This window comes from Podarcis cretensis (assembly GCF_951804945.1).
Source record: "Podarcis cretensis genome assembly, chromosome: 7".
In the NCBI taxonomy this organism is placed as follows: Eukaryota; Metazoa; Chordata; class Lepidosauria; order Squamata; family Lacertidae; genus Podarcis; species Podarcis cretensis.
The window spans coordinates 37702039-37720980 of NC_137176.1; the positions used below are offsets into that span (position 1 = coordinate 37702039).

Genomic DNA, 18942 nt, shown 5'->3' on the forward strand with positions numbered 1-18942 from the left:
ACAATCATGGCAGCAGGAGCATACCGGGGGTTCTTTGGAAAGCAACTGCTAAAATTGGTAATCAACAAATATTTTAAATAATATTGTTATTAGTCTAAGGCAGAGGTGGCTAAACTGGCTCTCCAGAAGTTGCTGGATGATGCCTCCCATCATCCCTGGCATGTGGCAGTGAGGGCTGGAGCTGGCTGGCATTGGAGCCAAGCAACCTATGAAGGGTCACAGGTTCCACAACCCTGCTCTAAAAAGGCAACTCTGCACACCTATCTGGGTGTAAGGATGAGAGAAATGATTCAGTTGGCATCTAAAGGTGAACTTAAACTAGTTCATATTTGCTGGAACAATGTGTGTACCAGAATACAGTCATCCTTCAAAATTCACACATCTAAATTTTGCAGTGATGAATTTCACACACATACACGGGCAGGGGGGCTGTCACATAAAACAATAACCACATGCTATCTGTTCTGGTACCAATGTGCTGAGCACACCCTTTCCTACAGGTAGTGGCAGATAATGCTGTGGGTTATTTACAGGGCCGGTCCTACTATTGGGCAGAGTGAGGTAGCAGCCTCAAGTAGATGATATTGAGTGTCATGAAAGGGCAATGCTTTCATTTATTGTTTTTTTTAGTCCTGGAGAGAGTAGAAGAAAGGTCTCATAGAATTTTCTGCCTCAGATACCAAAATAGCATGGTTGGTCTTCGGCGCTATGCACTTTGACAGAGGGCATGGGTGGGGCTGCAGTTTGATGCTCTGTCTTAAGGAGCAAAATGTCTTGGGGAAATGCTCAGTGGAATGACACTCTCAGCTGGGGCCAGGATTTGACACCAGTGGTTGCATCAGTAGGTTCTAGGAGCTAATACTGCTGCTTTCACTGTGTCCAGCTTAGATAATGAGAGAAAGGCTAGTGCTCCACAAGGCTGCTTCATAAGTAGGGGAACACAGCCTTGTTCTCAACTTTGCTTGGCTCAGAGGATGCTCTGGGCCAAGGGTAGCCATGGAGGAAGAATGCATGTTCCTCTGTCCTCTCCATGTGCAGCAAGCTGGGCCTTGGAGAAAACGTCCCTGTGAGGAGCAGCTATCCCTTTTTACCTAAGAGAGGCAGCTGGCACTTTCCTTGTACCCTGTCAACCCTGAAGTTTTGCAAAACTGTGTGGGCATGATAAGGGGGCTTACTGGGAATACTGTCATTTGGAGGGCTATAGGTTCCGCGTACATGCCCTACAGTGTCATTGAAGGCTGCTGAATACAGACCTCTCATGCTGTAGTAGACAGGTGGTGGGTCGTCATTGTTTACCTGACCTCCTGGCTGTTGCGTCGCTGCTGCTTACCAGCAGAGGGAAGAGTGAGACAGCAGGGAGGTTGGTGCAGTACAAACAGCACAAACACACTGCCAACTTGCCCTTCCCCCTCCCAGAGAACAGCAGTGACCCAGCTGTTGGGAGATCAGGTAACCATTGCTGCCCCACCATGCCATCTCCTCCTATGGTAGTACCGTTTCTTTAATGCTTGCCCTGGCCCCACTAGATTGGGAAAGGACTAATGTGGGAAAGAAGCAGTGGTGTGTGGTGAAATTTTTCGTAGGGGAGCAGTTACAGCCAGAGGCACTAGCTTGTGTGGACGATGGGGCGGGGGATGTTATGCGTGTGATGTTGTGGTGTCCCGACACCACGTGTGTAAGCATCGTACCTCCCTCCCTAAGCCAGTCAGAAGCTTCCCGGCTTTGGGAAGGAGTCACCAGGCTTTAATACTTTAATACTCTAATTTACCGGGAACATTTAGGGGACTAGCCTAGTCCCTCTAGTCCAATGACCGCACACCACTGGAAAAAAAATGATGTGATTCTGTTTGTACTGGCCACTTCGCCATATTCATTTAATCTAGTATAATGCAGCTTTGCTACTGTACAATACAATGGAAGTGGGTGATCTCCCTTCTATGTGCAAAACTAGAAAAACTGTAGCATAATAATGGGTGGAATTTGTTTAAACAGGACCATTGCATGTGTGCACGCGCACCCAATGTGCATGTATGACCTCAGGTGGATTTACTTTTGAGTAAATATATACAGTATAGGACTGCACAGTTAAGTGTCTGGTTCACATGTGTAATTAGTCATATGTGATTAGTCTATGTTGCCCACTTAACTCAATCTATACATAACCAAGGGACGCAGGTGGCGCTGTGGGTTAAAGCCTCAGCGCCTAGGGCTTGCCGATCGAAAGGTCGGCGGTTCGAATCCCTGCGGCGGGGTGCGCTCCCGCTGCTCGGTCCCAGCGCCTGCCAACCTAGCAGTTCGAAAGCACCCTCGGGTGCAAGTAGATAAATAGGGACCGCTTACCAGCGGGAAGGTAAACGGCGTTTCCGTGTGCGGCTCTGGCTCTGGCTCTGGCTCTGGCCAGAGCAGCAATGTCACGTTGGCCACGTGACCCGGAAGTGTCTCCGGACAGCGCTGGCCCCTGGCCTCTTAAGTGAGATGGGCGCACAACCCCAGAGTCTGTCAAGACTGGCCCGTACGGGCAGGGGTACCTTTACCTTTACCTTTATACATAACCAAGTATAGAGCTGCTTTCATTCATCCAAATTTCTGATTATCTGAATATGTTAGATGTCCTCTGATTGTACACTATTAGCACAATCAATGAAACTTTCAGGTAGTTGTGAACAGGAAGGCAGTCTTTTTAGACATTTTCTCTAACTTTTTTGCAATTTGTATTATGTAATGCTTATTTTTACCATCTCTTCCCCTTGGAATGCTTCTTCTTCTTCTTCTTCTTCTTCTTCTTCTTCTTCTTCATCACCATCACCATTTTGATTAAATTCATTTATTTCTATGACTGAGATCTGCAGCTGCAATTACAGAAAATAGCAGCAAAAAAGTACAAGAGGCAGAACCTCATTTTCTCCTCTTCCCACTAAAATGTCAGCTCTCTATGTCACCCGCGGAACAACCCAACCACATGCTTGCACCCGGCATATGCACAGATTGTAAGGAGTAAAACTGTCTGAGTATACTAATTACAAACCATTGAAAATAGCAACACAAAGCAACAAGGAAATAGATGGCTTCCATTTCAGGGTAATAAGTGCCTAAGGTGGGTGTGCCCCAGCAATGTGGATGATTGTGAAGAGCCCCTTCTAGCAAACAGCCAAACGGCCGCCACCACTTGTAGCTTAGCCTGAACCCCTCCTTTGCAAATTGTTCTGTCTCTATGCCCTTTCTTTCTCTCCAATTATAAAGCAGCACCAGGTTTTCTCATCAGCCATCTCCATGTCTTCAAATGGCTTTTCAGTGTCAGACCTATCAGGAAATTAACTCATCATGCAGTGACAGCTGCTAATTTTTCCCCCTTACATGTCAGATGGATCGCCTGCTGAAGCTAATAATGAATCACCAATCCCTGATTAGAAGGTGCTTCCGAAACGCATAACTGCCATCTGAGCTAACTTTTTTCCTCATATAAAATGATATCACCCTAGAGGAGCAGAGAAAAGAATTGTATTCTTCAACAAGATCGAACAGAAGTAGGTTGTTTAAAGTGAGCCATGTACCTATTTGAAATTATGGGCTAATATTGTAGTGTAAAATAGGGTGTGTATGTGTTTGAAAATTCCACTTTTCCATTTTTATTTCACCCAATGAATGACCTTCTTCTGTTACATAATTTGTTCACTTGATCTTAACTCTGCCTTAGAGTTCAGGACAAGCTTTTCTTCTCTGGGTTTCTTTATAACAGTTTTGCTCAGGAAACATACAAGGCAGAAAGCCTTGGCCAAAAAATGTTGTTTCTGTTGGGGCTTACTTGCTACTGCTGAGTCCTCTCATCTTGCCAGTAGCTCAATCCCCTACCTCTTGGTCCCCTGTGCTTTTTCTAAAAGGGGAGATTCTTCCAATGCAAACTTGGGCAAGCCTTGGGCAAGCAAGTTCATTGGGAAGAAGCACTACCCCAACAAAATTGTGCTGACAATCATAACAAATACACCTCTTGAAGGATTTTGCCATCAACACTGTGGTTGCAAAGATAGCATTTATAAATGACAACAATGCCTGCAGCACTGTTCACAACCCACATGTGCAGACCTCTTGGCACATCAACTATTTGACTCCAGTTCATCTAACTTCCATGGTGAACCTCATCTGGTTGGGAGACAGAACAGCATTTAGCTTTGGGCTTTTTTGGTTTCACATTAGCTAAAAAGAATTTTCAGGTGTTTCTTTTAAGAATTTGCTTTCAAGGTACTTTTCTTCCAAAATGTGGCAGGAGACAGTATGCTAGAAGGTATGTGTTTCACTGGGGAAGGCTGCAGCTATTTGACGGAGAGCTTTCCATTTCCCCTCTCTCCTACTTGTTAAGTTTCTACAAAGAGAAGATCAATTGGCTCATATCAACCAAGGAGCCTTGCCTTCTCAGCTGGAACTTGCTGCAGTGAAGGAAAATACACTGCACTTGCACAGTTACCCTCTTCACAATCACCCCCCTTGTTCTGATGCTACGACACACCATTTGAAACTGTTCAGAGCAGCTCATATTAAAACTTATGCCAAAGGAGTTGGGTATGTTTGTGGCTGGGGTGGAGTTGGCAGCGAGCCAAATAGATGGTGGCTAGTAAGCCAAGCCTACATTTTTGTAGCTCTGGCAAAAATGGTCCATGAAATCATTTCAGTGTTTAGGATTCTAAGAACTTCTTACTGGCCTTAAGACAGTAGGACAAGGATGGTAAACAAAGTGCCTTCCAAAATCCATCAGACTACAACTGCCATTAGCTCAATTCTGCATGGTTGACAGGCGCTAGGACCTAGTTTAGTGCCTGAGGCTGTATATGTTCATATTTTGCTAGGCATGCTGAGAATTGTAAGCAATGTGGAGTCTCTGACTTGGTCAGGCCCAATTTTGGTAGTGGGATGTCAGCTCTGTTGTAGGAAATGACTAATGGAATTTGAGCTTCAGCCCACTTTTTTGCTCAGTCCTCCATCTCTAGCAGCTACCTTGGGGACTCTGGATTGGAGAATGCACCTGCCATGTATAAATTAAGATATCACCTTGGGAGCCACATCCCTGGATGTTGCACTTCCTCCTACTCTGGAGGAATTGAAAACATGGGAAGCAAACAAGGTAGAAAATTCAATAGCATATGCAACTATGGAAGAGTTTCTGCTGACAAAGAAATATGTTTTAAGGGTTTATGAACGAGCAGAAGCCCAATTCCTGACATACACACACATGTAGTAATGTACTGCAGAGCAGGCAGTGGTCTGAGCTGGGTGGTAACAGACAGGATCTGCTCCTAGGCAAAGGGACATGTCTTATTAATCTAGGATTCTAGAGAATCCATTCTCAGTACTCCCAAGCCAGAGAACACTTCTTGCACACACACACACACACACACCTTTATGCAAAGGTCTGCTCTTTTCATTGTGCATACAATGTGATTGCTGGTTTGACACTGCAGGCTACACTGGTTTTATGAAGGATTAAATGCCACCTGAGACATATTTATCCTAAATAAATCACAAATGGTAAACTGCAGCATGTCAATGTCAACACCCTGTACTGCAGCGGAAAGGTTAGCCATACAGGACTGAGCATAGCTAAGAATTAGCATCCAAGCCACAAGACCAGAGGGCTCCAGTTAACAGGCAAAATGATCAAGAAGAAATCTTTTCAATGAAAAACATTCCTTTGAGCATCTGTGAGAATCTTGCAGAGGGCCATCATTTTGTAAAGGTCACCTTTATCCTGATAACAAACGGAAGTTGATCCTGTCACCGTTTGCTGAAGACAGTATTTAAGAAGAAGTAAGCAGCCTGTCACATTTAAGAAGGATGAGCAAGTCAAACTCGGCTAATTATGAATCTCAGTGTCTTTTTTATGCTCTCTCTTTCTCTTTCTCTCTCCCCACCCCCCCTTTTGGCTGATCTGACATATCCAACCTGGAAAATAAAAACAACAGCAAAGCATCTGCCACCCTGCATAGAAGCACGTGTTCTATGCAGCACCCTGGGATATAGATGTTTAAGCAGTTAATTCTAGAATAGACTACTGTGCCCTGTGGTCTGAAGTTCAGTATGAAGTTGAACATGAATTCTGCTTGATTTATACCCTTTGCACCAAAACAAACACGACAAGTACACCTAATAGTTGCAACTCCTTCATTCCTTCATCCCTCCCAGCCATGCAAACACAGGGACACAGAGAGATCCAGCACCTGGTTATGGTGACCACCCCAACTCAACTAAGTTCTGGTGAGTACACTGGGTGTGGAATGACAGCCTAATGTTTTTAAAAATGACAATACTCCTTTTAGTGCTATTGTTTTATTGAAAAAAAGAACAAAAACAACCCAACCCCATCCATATCACACTTTAGATTTCTTAGACAAAACAAAAGCATTTGGATCTTTTCAACAGGAGCTTTCACTGAAAACTCAGAACTTATCCACAACTAGATAATCAACATTCTGATCCAGATATAAATGCCAGACCAACTCTTTTCCACTTGTTAAGGTCAATGGCAGAATTTTATATAGAAGAAACCTTATCTAATGTTTCCAAAAGTCATTCACAAAATGAACTGCAGAATTGTAGATATGTGAAGCTCTATTAGTTTAAAAAAACTGAATAAAGATTTCAAATGAAGTCATTACTGTATATAAAAGTTATAGGTATTAAGGCCTTTCTGAATCAACAGGTTCTTTTGTGAAAACTTCAGCAGAGGTTTTAGTTAAGTTTTGATCTTGGAGGATTGACTGAAGTCAAATTGGGGGGGGCAATTAAAAAAGCCTAATATATTCAAAGAAAGGTAAGTTAACACATGTCATGAGATTATTTCATTAGAAACTCTGTATTTTGAGTAGGAATAACTGGGTTGTTTGGAATGCCTGACCAATTTGTGAATGTAGAATCCAACTTCAATTTACAAATTGTCAATGTGTGGCTCAACTAGGTAATATGGGTGCACATATATTAGTTTGCTCTCCATATGCAAAATACATACAAGTCAAGTTTAACATAATTAATTGCAGGAAAGACTTAAGTCTACTATGTCATAATGCAATGAACTGGCAAACAAAATTAACCAAACTAATGAAGAGAATTAAATTGATACCTTTGGTAATTTTATTTTGTAAACCTGCCAATATTTGTACTCAAATTTCAATATTAGTTATGCAAAAATGGACAATTCCCTTTCTGTTTAGCATTCCCAGCTGCTCTTGCTAACTTCACACAAAATGTGTTGAGTACCTGGATGGACAAAGACCATTAAAGAATGCTTTACAAATTAAACATGAAATATCATGTCACCAAATGTTCAATGTTGTCTTTTATCAAACCCATAAAGACAGAGTTCTTTCATGCTTCTTGTAGTTCATTGTTATCTCTTTGGCCCTGGATAATAGCTGTTTGTGAGCAATCTTCTGTAAAAATGACCATACTAGCTAGGTGTTCAGCATTTCCATCACATACATTATTGGAATTTATAACAGTACCAGTCTGCACAATCTCTTGCTGCTCATCTGTCTTTATCACAGCATGTGAGTATACTCCAGACTCATCCTCAATCTCCTGTGGTAATCTTGTTACAATGTAATGGGTTGGACCATCAGAGAAATTGGCGTTAGAATCTTGAACTATGGCTTGAGCGATTTCCTCTGTGACAATGATTTGTGAAATTTCTCCATCAGACTCAACCAGGTCCATGTGTTCACTTCGGACACTTAGGGCATGACTGCCAGCTTCTTGCATTATTATCTGAGAACCTTCTCTAGCCACCATATGCACAGTTCCTTCCTCATTCACGATAACCTGAGTGACACCTTCTTTTATCAGTTGATCAGCTGCAGCTGTATCACACACAGCAAACTGGAGCACTCCCTCAACCATCTTCTTGAAGGCGACCTGAGCTCTCTCCTGAGATGCAATTATGGTAGATGGGTGCACAACCTGCGTTACTACTTCCATGGGTTCTTGCTCTTCCTCGGTCTCTTGAGCTTCATGGAACATTTGTGTTTCCTGTGCCGTAGTGTCGTTGCAAACAATGTCTGCTTCTGGATTTGACATTTGTAATGCTTCTTTGTGACAAAATTGTGCCCTGTCCAGGAGTTCTGCTTTGTTCTCTGCTTTACCAAGCTCTGTTACAGCACAAAGCAAGGCATCTAGTGCTGAGGCAGACTCAGGCGGGTGTACTCTAGTTACATCAGGTGGTTCCAAAATTTCTCGTCTCACTATCTGTTGCACCATGGTATTACCAGGGTCTGATGCTGTTCCTATGGAAACAGCATCTTCAATATCATTTCCTCCCAGAGGGCCTTCAACAACCACCACTTGTGTCTTCCCATCCGACAGTTGTTCAGCGAGTATTTGCCCTGGAATCATGGTGCCTACATGAGATCCATTTTGACTTGTGGTTATAACTTGTCCATCTTCCGTAATATGGACAACCCGTGCCACTTGGCCAGCCATTGCCAAAGTCTGAAGCGTAGCCGCTGCAGTTTCCTCCACTGAGGCATCAATTGCAAAATCGCTGTCATATCCTTGAATAATAATCACCTGCTGAACTTGTTCAGTGGATTGCAGGTGTCTTCTGCCATCATGAAGGGACTTATCTTTTATTGGAGAAATTTCATCCAGGGCTGCAGTGGTGAAAGGGCTGGTGGTTTCGACAAATGTAGCTCCCTGACCCTTCAGCCGGCATTCGTATGACTTAGAAACTATGCCTAAAAAGAAAAAAGGAAAGGTTGGTTTAAAGATGAAAATGGGGGGGGGGGGGAATACCAAGTCAAAATACTAATAATGTGAATTAATATTTTGGGGGGTCTAAATTGCAAATTAAACCAATAATTTAAGTACAGGTCCAAATAAATACTATATCATTATTTCCAAAGTGAATATCCAAAAACACAAGTTGAAACACAACAAAGAGCCCTGTTGGGTCCACTGTGTTCAGAAACCTGCTTTCATCAGTGACCATTCTGAGATCTATAAAGGAGATTTCTAAAGGCTGTGTCTACATCAAGCGTTCTGGACCAGAATCATCAGAATGTGAGTCTTGAAACCTATCATGGATAGCATTTTATCACCATAATAAAAGATAGATTTTTTTTAAAAAAAACAGCAGGCAGCCATATTTCTATATTTTGCTTTTTTTAACCAATTACATTCTGGCAAATGAAACAAATCTTATGCACTGAAACAGTACTGAATTTAATAATAAAAAACACCCAGTCTTTATTAGAAAACTATCTTTTTATTCAAGTTGCTTGGGAATTTCAAATCTTTCAAACTGTAGTACATACCATAGCTACAGTGCCTTCAAAAAGGAACGTTATTAATGACATTGATTTCACTTGAACAAAGTTGGTTTCAGTTATCTGTTGTGCTTATTTCTGAAAGGAAATACATTGGCCCAGCTGTCACAATTTCAAGCCAATGGCCCATGGTTTATCAACCCCAGAATAAAGTGTATGCCTCTGTTGTTGGGATGAGATAAGGGTAGAACCATGTATGCTGCCTTGAGCTCCTTGAGTAAAAGGTAGTATAATAAATGAAATTCCCCCTTGTTGCTCCTCTACCCACCTCCTCTCATGTGCCCAGTGCTGGCACTTCTAACACGGCTTATTAAACAATGGGTTCACATGACACTTGAGCAAGGAAATGTGTAGTTTCATCACTATTACAAGCCATGTTGTGAATGATGAAAACCAGAGTTTCCTGGCTTGGATGTCATGAGAAACTGTGGTTTAACAAGCCAGGATATAAACCTCAAAGCCAGGCAGAAAGCCCGGGGTGGGGGGAGGGAAGGGGAACTGTGAGGAAAGAGCTCTTTATCAGAATGAGATTGTGACACCTGTACTGCTTTACAGCTTGAAAGAAAATCTATAGCCTAGATTTGTATACAAATTGGAAGAAAAAGCCATTTTATCAGTGCAATGCTAAGCCTTCTACCCAAACGAAAATATTCAGAGTGTGAAGCAGGGAGGGGGGGTGGCCCGAGGAGAGGGCATGTGGCTCAGGGAATGTTCGATAGAGGGGCCTGGAAGGGCGTATTTGGCCCCCAGAGCTGAGGTCCCCAAGACTTTCACCAATGCTGAATTGGATTTGTGACCATTATGCTCATTTGCCTGCAGTAGCAGTGAAGCTCTGCTGGATGAAATATTAATTGCCTCTGGTCTGGTTCTGCTCTGCATCAATAGTGAGTAGAATTCCATGACACAAAAGCCAGACGGAGACCCACAAAGGACTCCATTTGGCCCCTGAACCAAAGATTCCCCGTCCCTGTTCTAGGACATGGTATTTTAAATGTAATGCAGTTGTAGTTCAAGTTGCTAAATATTTCCATGGCTGCTGCTAAAGCTGAAAGACTCAAGCTCACCATGAAAACTGTGTACTGTACCGTACCATCTTAATTTTAGATTTCAAGTCAGGAGAAAGCCTTCCTTTTTTTTAAATGAGCAATTTAAACAGTTGTAAAGTTCCTCCCCCAAAATGATACAACATGATTGATCCTGCACTCACTGATGAATTAAATTTTGGCAAGGAAGGACTACAGGGAAACACAGAATGGCGGCTATGTCTTTTTATAACTGTTTGTCTCTATGAGCATGAGCATACTCAAGGCATTCAACTTGCAGAAACAGTAGAAAGGAGAAGATCAGCACAAAGGGACAATTAAGAAAAAAAATCAGAACTCATCTGTGTTTCATAATAGAATCAGCGTAATTAATTCTCTCAGGAGTCTGGCTTTGTTGACATGATGTAAGATGAGCCTTGCAATGATATGGTCTCAAATCCAAACACCACCACAAATCCTATTTTTATGTAGCCATCAGTCAAAATAATTCCTCAGATCAAAATCTTACAATGGACACACACAATATGAGATTGTGATATTTAGGAAGTAAAAAGGGAAGAAGATAAAGAAAGACATCCCCTTCCTTTGCTTCTGAGGTAAATGCTGCATCTGTGAATTTATGCATCTCCAGTCTTTACTTGGCAATTGAATGGGAAGTCCCGTGGGGGTTCAGTTATCCTGTAAATTCCTTGCAGCACTGATAATTATGCCATTCTGACTGCTTGCTTAATCTATTTGAATCCAGAGGTGAGTTAAGCCACTTCCTGACCATTAAAGTAAACTACATGGGTAAATACTGCTGTCACTAAAGGGGTGTGATGAAGCTTAACTACACCAACATCTTAACCTCGGCTCAGTGCAACCCCAGCTATTCCATCACAGTTCATAAATGCGATTGCAGGTCCATCTTTTGATTCAGCAATTTAATAACTTCGAGTGCTGTCAGTAGTGCTTTGAAAAATGGATCCTATAAAATGTAACAGCCTCAATCAGATTGTAAAAGATTCACCCACTGAAGATTCTTCCATTTCAACTATAATGAATTAATGTTGAGCTGTGTAGAAGTTCAAGTGTCAGTTAAACTAATGGGAATCTGTACTGTAAGTTTAAATTTTAACTGGACCAAAAATTTATTGGGAACATCAACTTCAATTTTAGTGATCTTCATGGTAAATGTAATATGTGGAATTGAATGGATTTCCTTTGTTTTGAGAAGACTGAATCTAATAGAGGAAATATGCAATTTTAAAGGTGTGTTTTGAGGGTTAGTTATGGAAAGATGTATTTTTAACCTTCCTAGTCAACACATTTATTTTATTTTTACTTTAGTTATAAACATCACCATTCCAAATGCAATATCAAGTGAAGCTGTATTACAAAAATCTTGCATTTTAACATTTTATTTGGGGGCAGTGTTGGTGGAGACAGGGGAAGAGAATAGGAAATATTTGCCATGCCAAATATAAAACTTAACTGCAAAAATGTATTAATATTACAAAGCTGTACTTGCTGCTGATGGCCTGTCATTAAAAAGTGAAAATGAACAGAAATACATTATAAACTGACAAAATACAATGATGCAACAATGCTAACCAAGGGGGGAGAGAACCCCATAGAGGTGTTTCATATCTACAGGTACCATGATCACAGAATTGGTTTCTTTCCAAGAATTCTGTATTTTCAACAGATTCCTTATTTATCAACTGACATTTTTAGCTGTTCTTTTTTCCAAAACCTAAAAATGTCCAATATTTTAGCATATTAGATCTATATTTGCACATTTTATTCATATTTAAAGGCCACCTACTTAGCTAAACAAGAGTGCAAGATATGCTTTGTTGTTTAATGTGATTCATAAAGAGTACAAATGAGGTTTAGCTGCATTTTTGAACCCAGGGACAGACTGCTTTCTGGTGTGTGTCTGTATTATTTTTTGTTACCGTCTTCATTTCCCTGCCCCCCACCCTCCCAGAATAAATACCTTATTCTTTTGTTAAGCTCACATTTAATTAAAATGTACAGGATTTGTGCAGTCAACTCGAATGAAACAAATAAAACAAGGGCCCCCTCTCTTGAAGGCATACGTTGTGAATGAAAAATGTCATTACAGTCTAAAATTTTTTGCAGTAAACAGGGCCTACAGAGGGAAGTTTCCCCTGTAATGACATCCATAAAATACACAAATGGCACTTTTAGTACCATCCTGAATATGGCATTTTCTGTGCTCTACACACAATCTAAATGGTTTGATCATAGAGCATAATACTCCATTGGGTTTATAGAACAATCAATGTTCCATAAAATGATGTATTTATCCAATAGTAGGCTCAGCAGTTACTGGTGTATGACATTGTAGGACACTGGCTTTGTACTGTTCAGCAGCACACATGCTGGCTGTAAAACTTATCTAACACTACTTCAACAACTTCATCTCATCTGTGTCAAGTAATTTGTTGAAGCCTCAGCTTGGCTTAAAAAAACTTGTAATAAAAATTCATAGAATTTTCAAGAGAATGAAAGCTGATGACAATAGAAAGGTCACATTGTGTCTCCACTAAAGGGGTCAGGGGTCATTTGCAGTTCTAAAACAGAAAGTAGATTTCATGCATCGTGTAGCAGATAAAGATGGCATTAAAAAGACTCGTCTCCAAAAGTAAATGTGTAACATGTCAGGAAAGTCTGGGTTAATACAATATTGCATGCAAACCTTTGCTTTTGCTTCCAAACACCCCCCTTAACAGGCATAAGCTTGGACTAAGCATAACATACTCTTCAAAATGAAATCAAGGAAATGGACCAAGTGTTAGATCATATAAGATTCTTTAAAAGGTGGTGATGACCTTGTCTATGCTTCTAAATATGTGTTTTTCTAAGATTTTATCTGAAGGATCGTAAGAAGCAGAAATAATGCCATTTTTGTGCTCTACGTTCATTAAAACTATGAAAACTATTTACATCTACAAAAATTAATTTCATCTAGAATGGCCGTGTTTCAGGACAATGCATTTATGCACAGAAATAACAGTGATGATATTTTCCCTTGCCCAAAGCTCACCCCCAAACCTAGCACCAGATATCACGCAGGAAAGCCAGTCACCTCCTTTTCTCCAGCTATCTAAACAGAACAGCTGATCTCCCCTGCCTCTCTATGTTTAAAGGAGACAACAGGTCAACAATCTGTGGCTGATATGTTGGCTATCATGACTGGTGAAGTGAAATGGAAATCCTGCCCTGTGGTTGGAGGGATATCCAAACAATTGTACATTTAATGGGTGGTTTTTTAAATTATGTCAGTCTCTATGTGAAATAATATGACCAGTTCCTGAGCATACATAGAATCATAGAATTGTAGAGTTGGAAGGGACCCCAAGGGTCATCTAGTCCAACCCCCTGCAATACAGGAATACGCTGGAGATAAGTTGAAATAATGTGGAACTCTTTCCCCAAACTCCTTATACACACATGGGCCTTTCCTATTGTGGTCGTCTTTGCTTTCAAAGCTGTTCAATGTTCTTCCGGGTACATGGAAAAAGTAGACTTCTCACATGGTCTAGCTTCCTATTTAGAAGCTGTGCAAGCAATAGACTTTCTAAGGTGCCAAACATCACCTCTATGGCTTTTAAACATGCTGGAAATTAAAGCTACATGGGCAGAATCCTTCACACCAGGCTGTCAAGGGAACAACCATGAAGGCAGTATAAAGCATGTTGGTTTAATAGAAAGAAGACCTTAATTTAACCCCAAAAACCCATGAGAAAAGGCCAAGCAACACCAACTCTATTAGTTGCTTATCCTGGACCCAAGTTACTCATGCAGTCAACAGGCATAGGTGTCTGCTTCAAATGCAACCATGAGGAGACTATTCCAAAAAATATGCAAACTTGCTGTTGCACCAGTTTAAGCTCTTTTCCATCAAACTCCCTTAAAAGAGTAGGATCATGTTGTCCCCCCCCCCCCAGCTCAGGTGCCTTAATTTCTATGGATAATTTTCAAAACTAGCTGGAGTCTATCAACATCTGGAGGGCCACTGGTTCTTTCTCTCCAATGTAGAATACTGAAAGGCCGGTAGAGATTTCCAACAATGAAAGGATTTCAGTACCAAAGGCCAAACTGAAAGCTACATCACCATATCCTCTTTGCACGCTCCAAAGAACATAAGCATAACTTTGTCATGACAGGAGAGACATTAAGATTCCGTTTGCAAGAAACAGTTCTTGCTTTACTGTCAGTGTTATGTAATTTGTGGGCCAGGGTCTTGAAAAAGAGAGGACTGGTTAGATGACTATATCAGAGGCACACAGGATCCCCATTGTAAATAGCCATGAGGGAGCATTCAGATTTGGATTATTGCATTAATTTTCCAGGTTATAATGCTAATGCTTTCTAACTTACCTTTTATACTGCATTACATGTTCATTATGGAACTGTGGCTTTTTAATCAATATGCTGACATCCCACACTTAATTTTAAACAGCGGGAAAGAAGTATGCTGGGATACCACCCCAAATACTGTCCCATGATATTCCAGGTTAATGGGGTTGCAAAGAATATTTTTTCTGGAAACAATTAATACAGAAATGAGTGGTAAGCTTCCACAATATTCTACTAGGCTTCCAGAAGTGGCTTCTATATAATGGGAAAGATCTGCTAAAACATGCAAATGAATGAATAAGGAAACACCAGGAAAACTGAATAAAAATGCTGATTGAATTAAGCCCTAGTGTGCGTATGAGGCAGGGCCAACTAAGGAGGAAGAAGACAGTTCCACTGAGCCCTACACCAGTATATTCAACATGCGTACAGCACCCAAGGAGATAAACTCTGCCCTCAACAGATTTACAAAAAGACCTTCTGTTGCTGTTTATGTTGGTCTGTGTACCACCACATACACCGACATTACTATGTAAATAATTGATAGTAATAACAACAAAAACTTTAATTGGCAAAATGGTATCATAGTCTCCAGGTGATCCAACTGAGAATTTTGGGGTCTTATATTTAACTTACCTAGTTACGTTTTCTTGTTAGTGCACTAAAAATGATTACTGTCATAACTTGCTAGTCATATCTATGCCTTGTTTATAAATGGAAGCACGTTACCATGTATTGTCATATCTTTCCAGAGCAAATTATAGGAAATAACCATTTGTCTTCATTGCAGACACTTTCTTATGTATGGTGGAAAACAAACCACTATTCAACAACTGCACAGAGGCACCATTAAAATCAGATTTACAGTAAACAGAACCTGCAGCTGGGGTAAAACACTAACTGTTAGTATTTTAATTATCAGCGATGCTTTTGGAGGTCTAACATCTGCTCACAGCCAAATGACAGCAGCTGCTTGTGTACACTTAAAACAATGTGAATTTTGTCTATAAATATTAAAACATATTGTATGTTGTGTGCTTCTTGCCACTATACTCCTATTAAGCTAGTCATGTCTACAGGGCATTTTAAGCTCTTTCTTTCTTGTGGCAAATTCGCAAAGGGCTGACCCCTTCAAAAGAATGAGAGTCAAAGACAGCAAAAATTCTTGAGCCTGTAAATTGAAAATGTTTAGAGATAGTCGTAGAGGTCACTCCACTATCAAAAGGCTGCCACTAAATGCTTAGAAAACATCAGCAATAAGTTCTGATCATTGTGTTCCCAAGCAACTTCAAGGACAGCACTCCTCAGAGTATAGGGTTGAGCCCCGTTTTGTGGAAGACTTTTAAACATTTAGCATGTAAACAGCACATGCTGCTGTTCTCCATAGAATTTAAGAATATCCTCTGCTTCAAATTATTTGGATGGGTTGGTATTGCTAGTCCACTGTACAGGTTTTTAATCACATATCGTACTTCCCTACAATGTGTATAGTGATCTCAAATTACCCAAACAATTGTTTATCATTGTTTTTCATGCCACCTTTCCTCCAATGAACTCAGGGGGGCCTATATATTTTCCCCCATTCATGTGAACATGTCCATAATAAGGGGAAGAAAGCAGTATAGAACTGATATAAATTCATAGATGTGTGCTTGTCTATACATTTTTGATGTTGCCTAATTCTGGACTGTGCTAAAAGGTGAAGAGACTATTCTGTAAGTAGTTACTGAAAAGGAATGTGGAGGACTGGTGAACTATTTTAAAGAGGAAATATCACACATCCACATGCTTTTAAAAAGGAAAATAAAACTTACAGCATAATCCTATGCACGTCTACTTACAAGTAAGTCTCACTAAGTTCAAGGGAATTTACTCTGATGAAATTGTTTCTTACTTACTTACTTATCAAACCTTTATTAGGCATTATGCAGGTAAAACCATAAAAGGAAAATAAGATATAAAAGCCTTGAGATATATATAAAAAGGCAGGAGTTGGCTACATACAAATATAAATATATACATATAGAATCAGTGGTTTTCCTTGTTAACCTGCTCCTTGGAGGACTGCTGCCAAAAACTCGGCTACCCCCGCCGTTACCCTTTGGTCAGCGTCGGATAGGTAGAGTCCCACACATTCAGCTTGCTGGGGTTCCAGACCACCCGAAAGGGGGGACAGCACGCGTTGACGGAGCGTACTGTACAATGGGCAATGAAAGAGGATATGCTCTACAGTGTCCGGGACATTCATAGAACATCTGCAGAATCTCTTGCTTCTGGGAATGTTTTGATATCTTCCCCAGACAAATGCTGAGGGAAAAACATTCAAACGGGCCAGCATAAAAGCCCTACGTTGGGCTGGGATTATTAATTTAGAGACGTAATTGGCTCTGCAATCTAAGATATTTAAATCGTAGAATCTGGGGGAGCAAATTTTGTTTACAGCTGCCATAATATTTTGTCTCTCGACATCCTTTAGTCTAGTTAGGATATTATAGAGAATATATTGCTCATTAGAATTGTACAGGAGCTCCAGCTCGATGCCTAAAGATTCAATTTTTTTTTCAAGGTGCTGATACCAAATTGTTTCTAGGATTGCAGCCTTAACAGTAATTGCGGCTCTACTGAAGGATCTATGGCAACAAAGGGCCAATTCATACAGTAGTTATTGTGAGGCATAAAGAGAGGCCAGGGTATTAAACCTTGACTCCTTTAATTTCCTTTAATAGAAGCTCTTCTGTTGATTCATTTGGGTCAAATTTCATTGCTTTGATGTTACTAAAATCATTTATTTATTTGACACACTTTAAACAGTCAAGGGTCAAATGGCAATATAAAATCTTGTCAGAATAATAAAATTAGTTCAATTTTTTTTAAAAAAAAAAATACCATAAAATAATATAGCAGCCATTAGTAATAAAACAATTAAGTAAGACTGGAATAAAATTCATGCCTCACTCAGTGTCAGCTGAAACTGGGAGGCCTGAGCCAACCTATAAGCCAGAACCAAACAGGCCTGCTAAATATCTCTAGGAAGGCACTTCCGTAAGAAGGGTGTGGCCACCAACAATGCCCTGTCTCAACTTGCTACCTAACACCAGCGCTTAGAGTAGGGGTTAGTTCAATGATTTAAGTGCCCAAGGATAGTAATAATGGAAGAGAAAGTTATTCAAGGCATTCTAGGCCCAAGCTGTTCAGGGTGTTAGCAGCTTGGCTTGTACCCAGAAACATATTGCAAGCCTACGTACAGTATACCGTATTTTTTGCTTTATAAGACTCACTTTTTCCCTCCTAAAAAGTAAGGGGAAATGTGTGTGCGTCTTATGGAGCGAATGCAGGCTGCGCAGCTATCCCAGAAGCCAGAACAGTAAGAGAGATTGCTGCTTTCACTGCGCAGCAATCCCTCTTGCTGCTCTGGCTTCTGAGATTCAGAATATTTTTTTTCTTGTTTTCCTCCTCCAAAAACTAGATGCGTCTTGTGGTCTGGTGCGTCTTATAGAGCGAAAAATACGGTAGATCTTTCTGCATAGGTGTTATATGTTCCCTCTCTCTGTTTCCTGCAAACAGGCAGACAATTGCATTCTGAGACAGTTGTTACCAGATAGAGTTCTACACAGACTGTGTCACAGTGGTCTAAGATAAACATTACCTAGACATGTATAATGGTGGACTGATCACCCTTGTTTAGGAACAGCCATAGCTGATGTATCTGCCCAAAGCAGATAAAGAGTATGCCTGGCCATAAATACTTCCTGGGTTTGAAGCAACAGAAAGACAGAGTGTTGCTCTTAGAGGAGGAACATGACAAAAAACCCACCAACTTCTACATCAACAATACTTCCCACCATTTTGTCTAGATCAAGATTAAATCTATAAATGCTTGCAACACTTCCACAGGACGAATTTCACAGAGTGGGTTAGAATGGACCAGAAAGGACAATAAGGTTTTTTTAGGGGGCACAAGCCTCTTTGGCTTGCCAATCAGAAGGTCGGCGGTTCGAATCTGCAACATTCTTGGGGATTTTATTTTGTTGTGGTTTATATGGTTATAGGGTTATTTAAATTTTCTAACATGTGAAATCTTATACCTATGGATGAATTTTGCTTATCCCTTCTACAGAAAAGAGTATTCCCCTACTTGTTGAATCCCAAATGAAACTGTCTTCCAACTCAATCCTGAAAGGTTTTAAGAATAGAATTACTTGTTTAATCCAGATGAGGGAAAT

The 18942-nt window shown here is 40.6% G+C and overlaps 1 protein-coding gene and 1 long non-coding RNA gene across 2 annotated transcripts in view; one reads left to right on the top strand and one right to left on the bottom strand.

Moving 5' to 3' along the window:
* The window catches only part of LOC307220166, a 123716-nt gene that overhangs the window by 61817 nt on the left and 42957 nt on the right, over positions 1-18942 (top strand). The window contains exons 4-5 of the long non-coding RNA XR_013840739.1: positions 6172-6243; positions 8883-9039. This is a non-coding gene — a long non-coding RNA (uncharacterized lncRNA). The remainder of the gene's footprint in view (positions 1-6171; positions 6244-8882; positions 9040-18942) is intronic.
* Positions 7094-18942, bottom strand: part of ZNF407 (zinc finger protein 407) — a 347724-nt gene continuing 335875 nt past the window's right edge. Inside the window, exon 9 of the mRNA XM_079983722.1 lies at positions 7094-8714. Within this exon, the coding sequence (XP_079839848.1) occupies positions 7351-8714 (1364 nt within the window). The 3' untranslated portion in view covers positions 7094-7350. The remainder of the gene's footprint in view (positions 8715-18942) is intronic.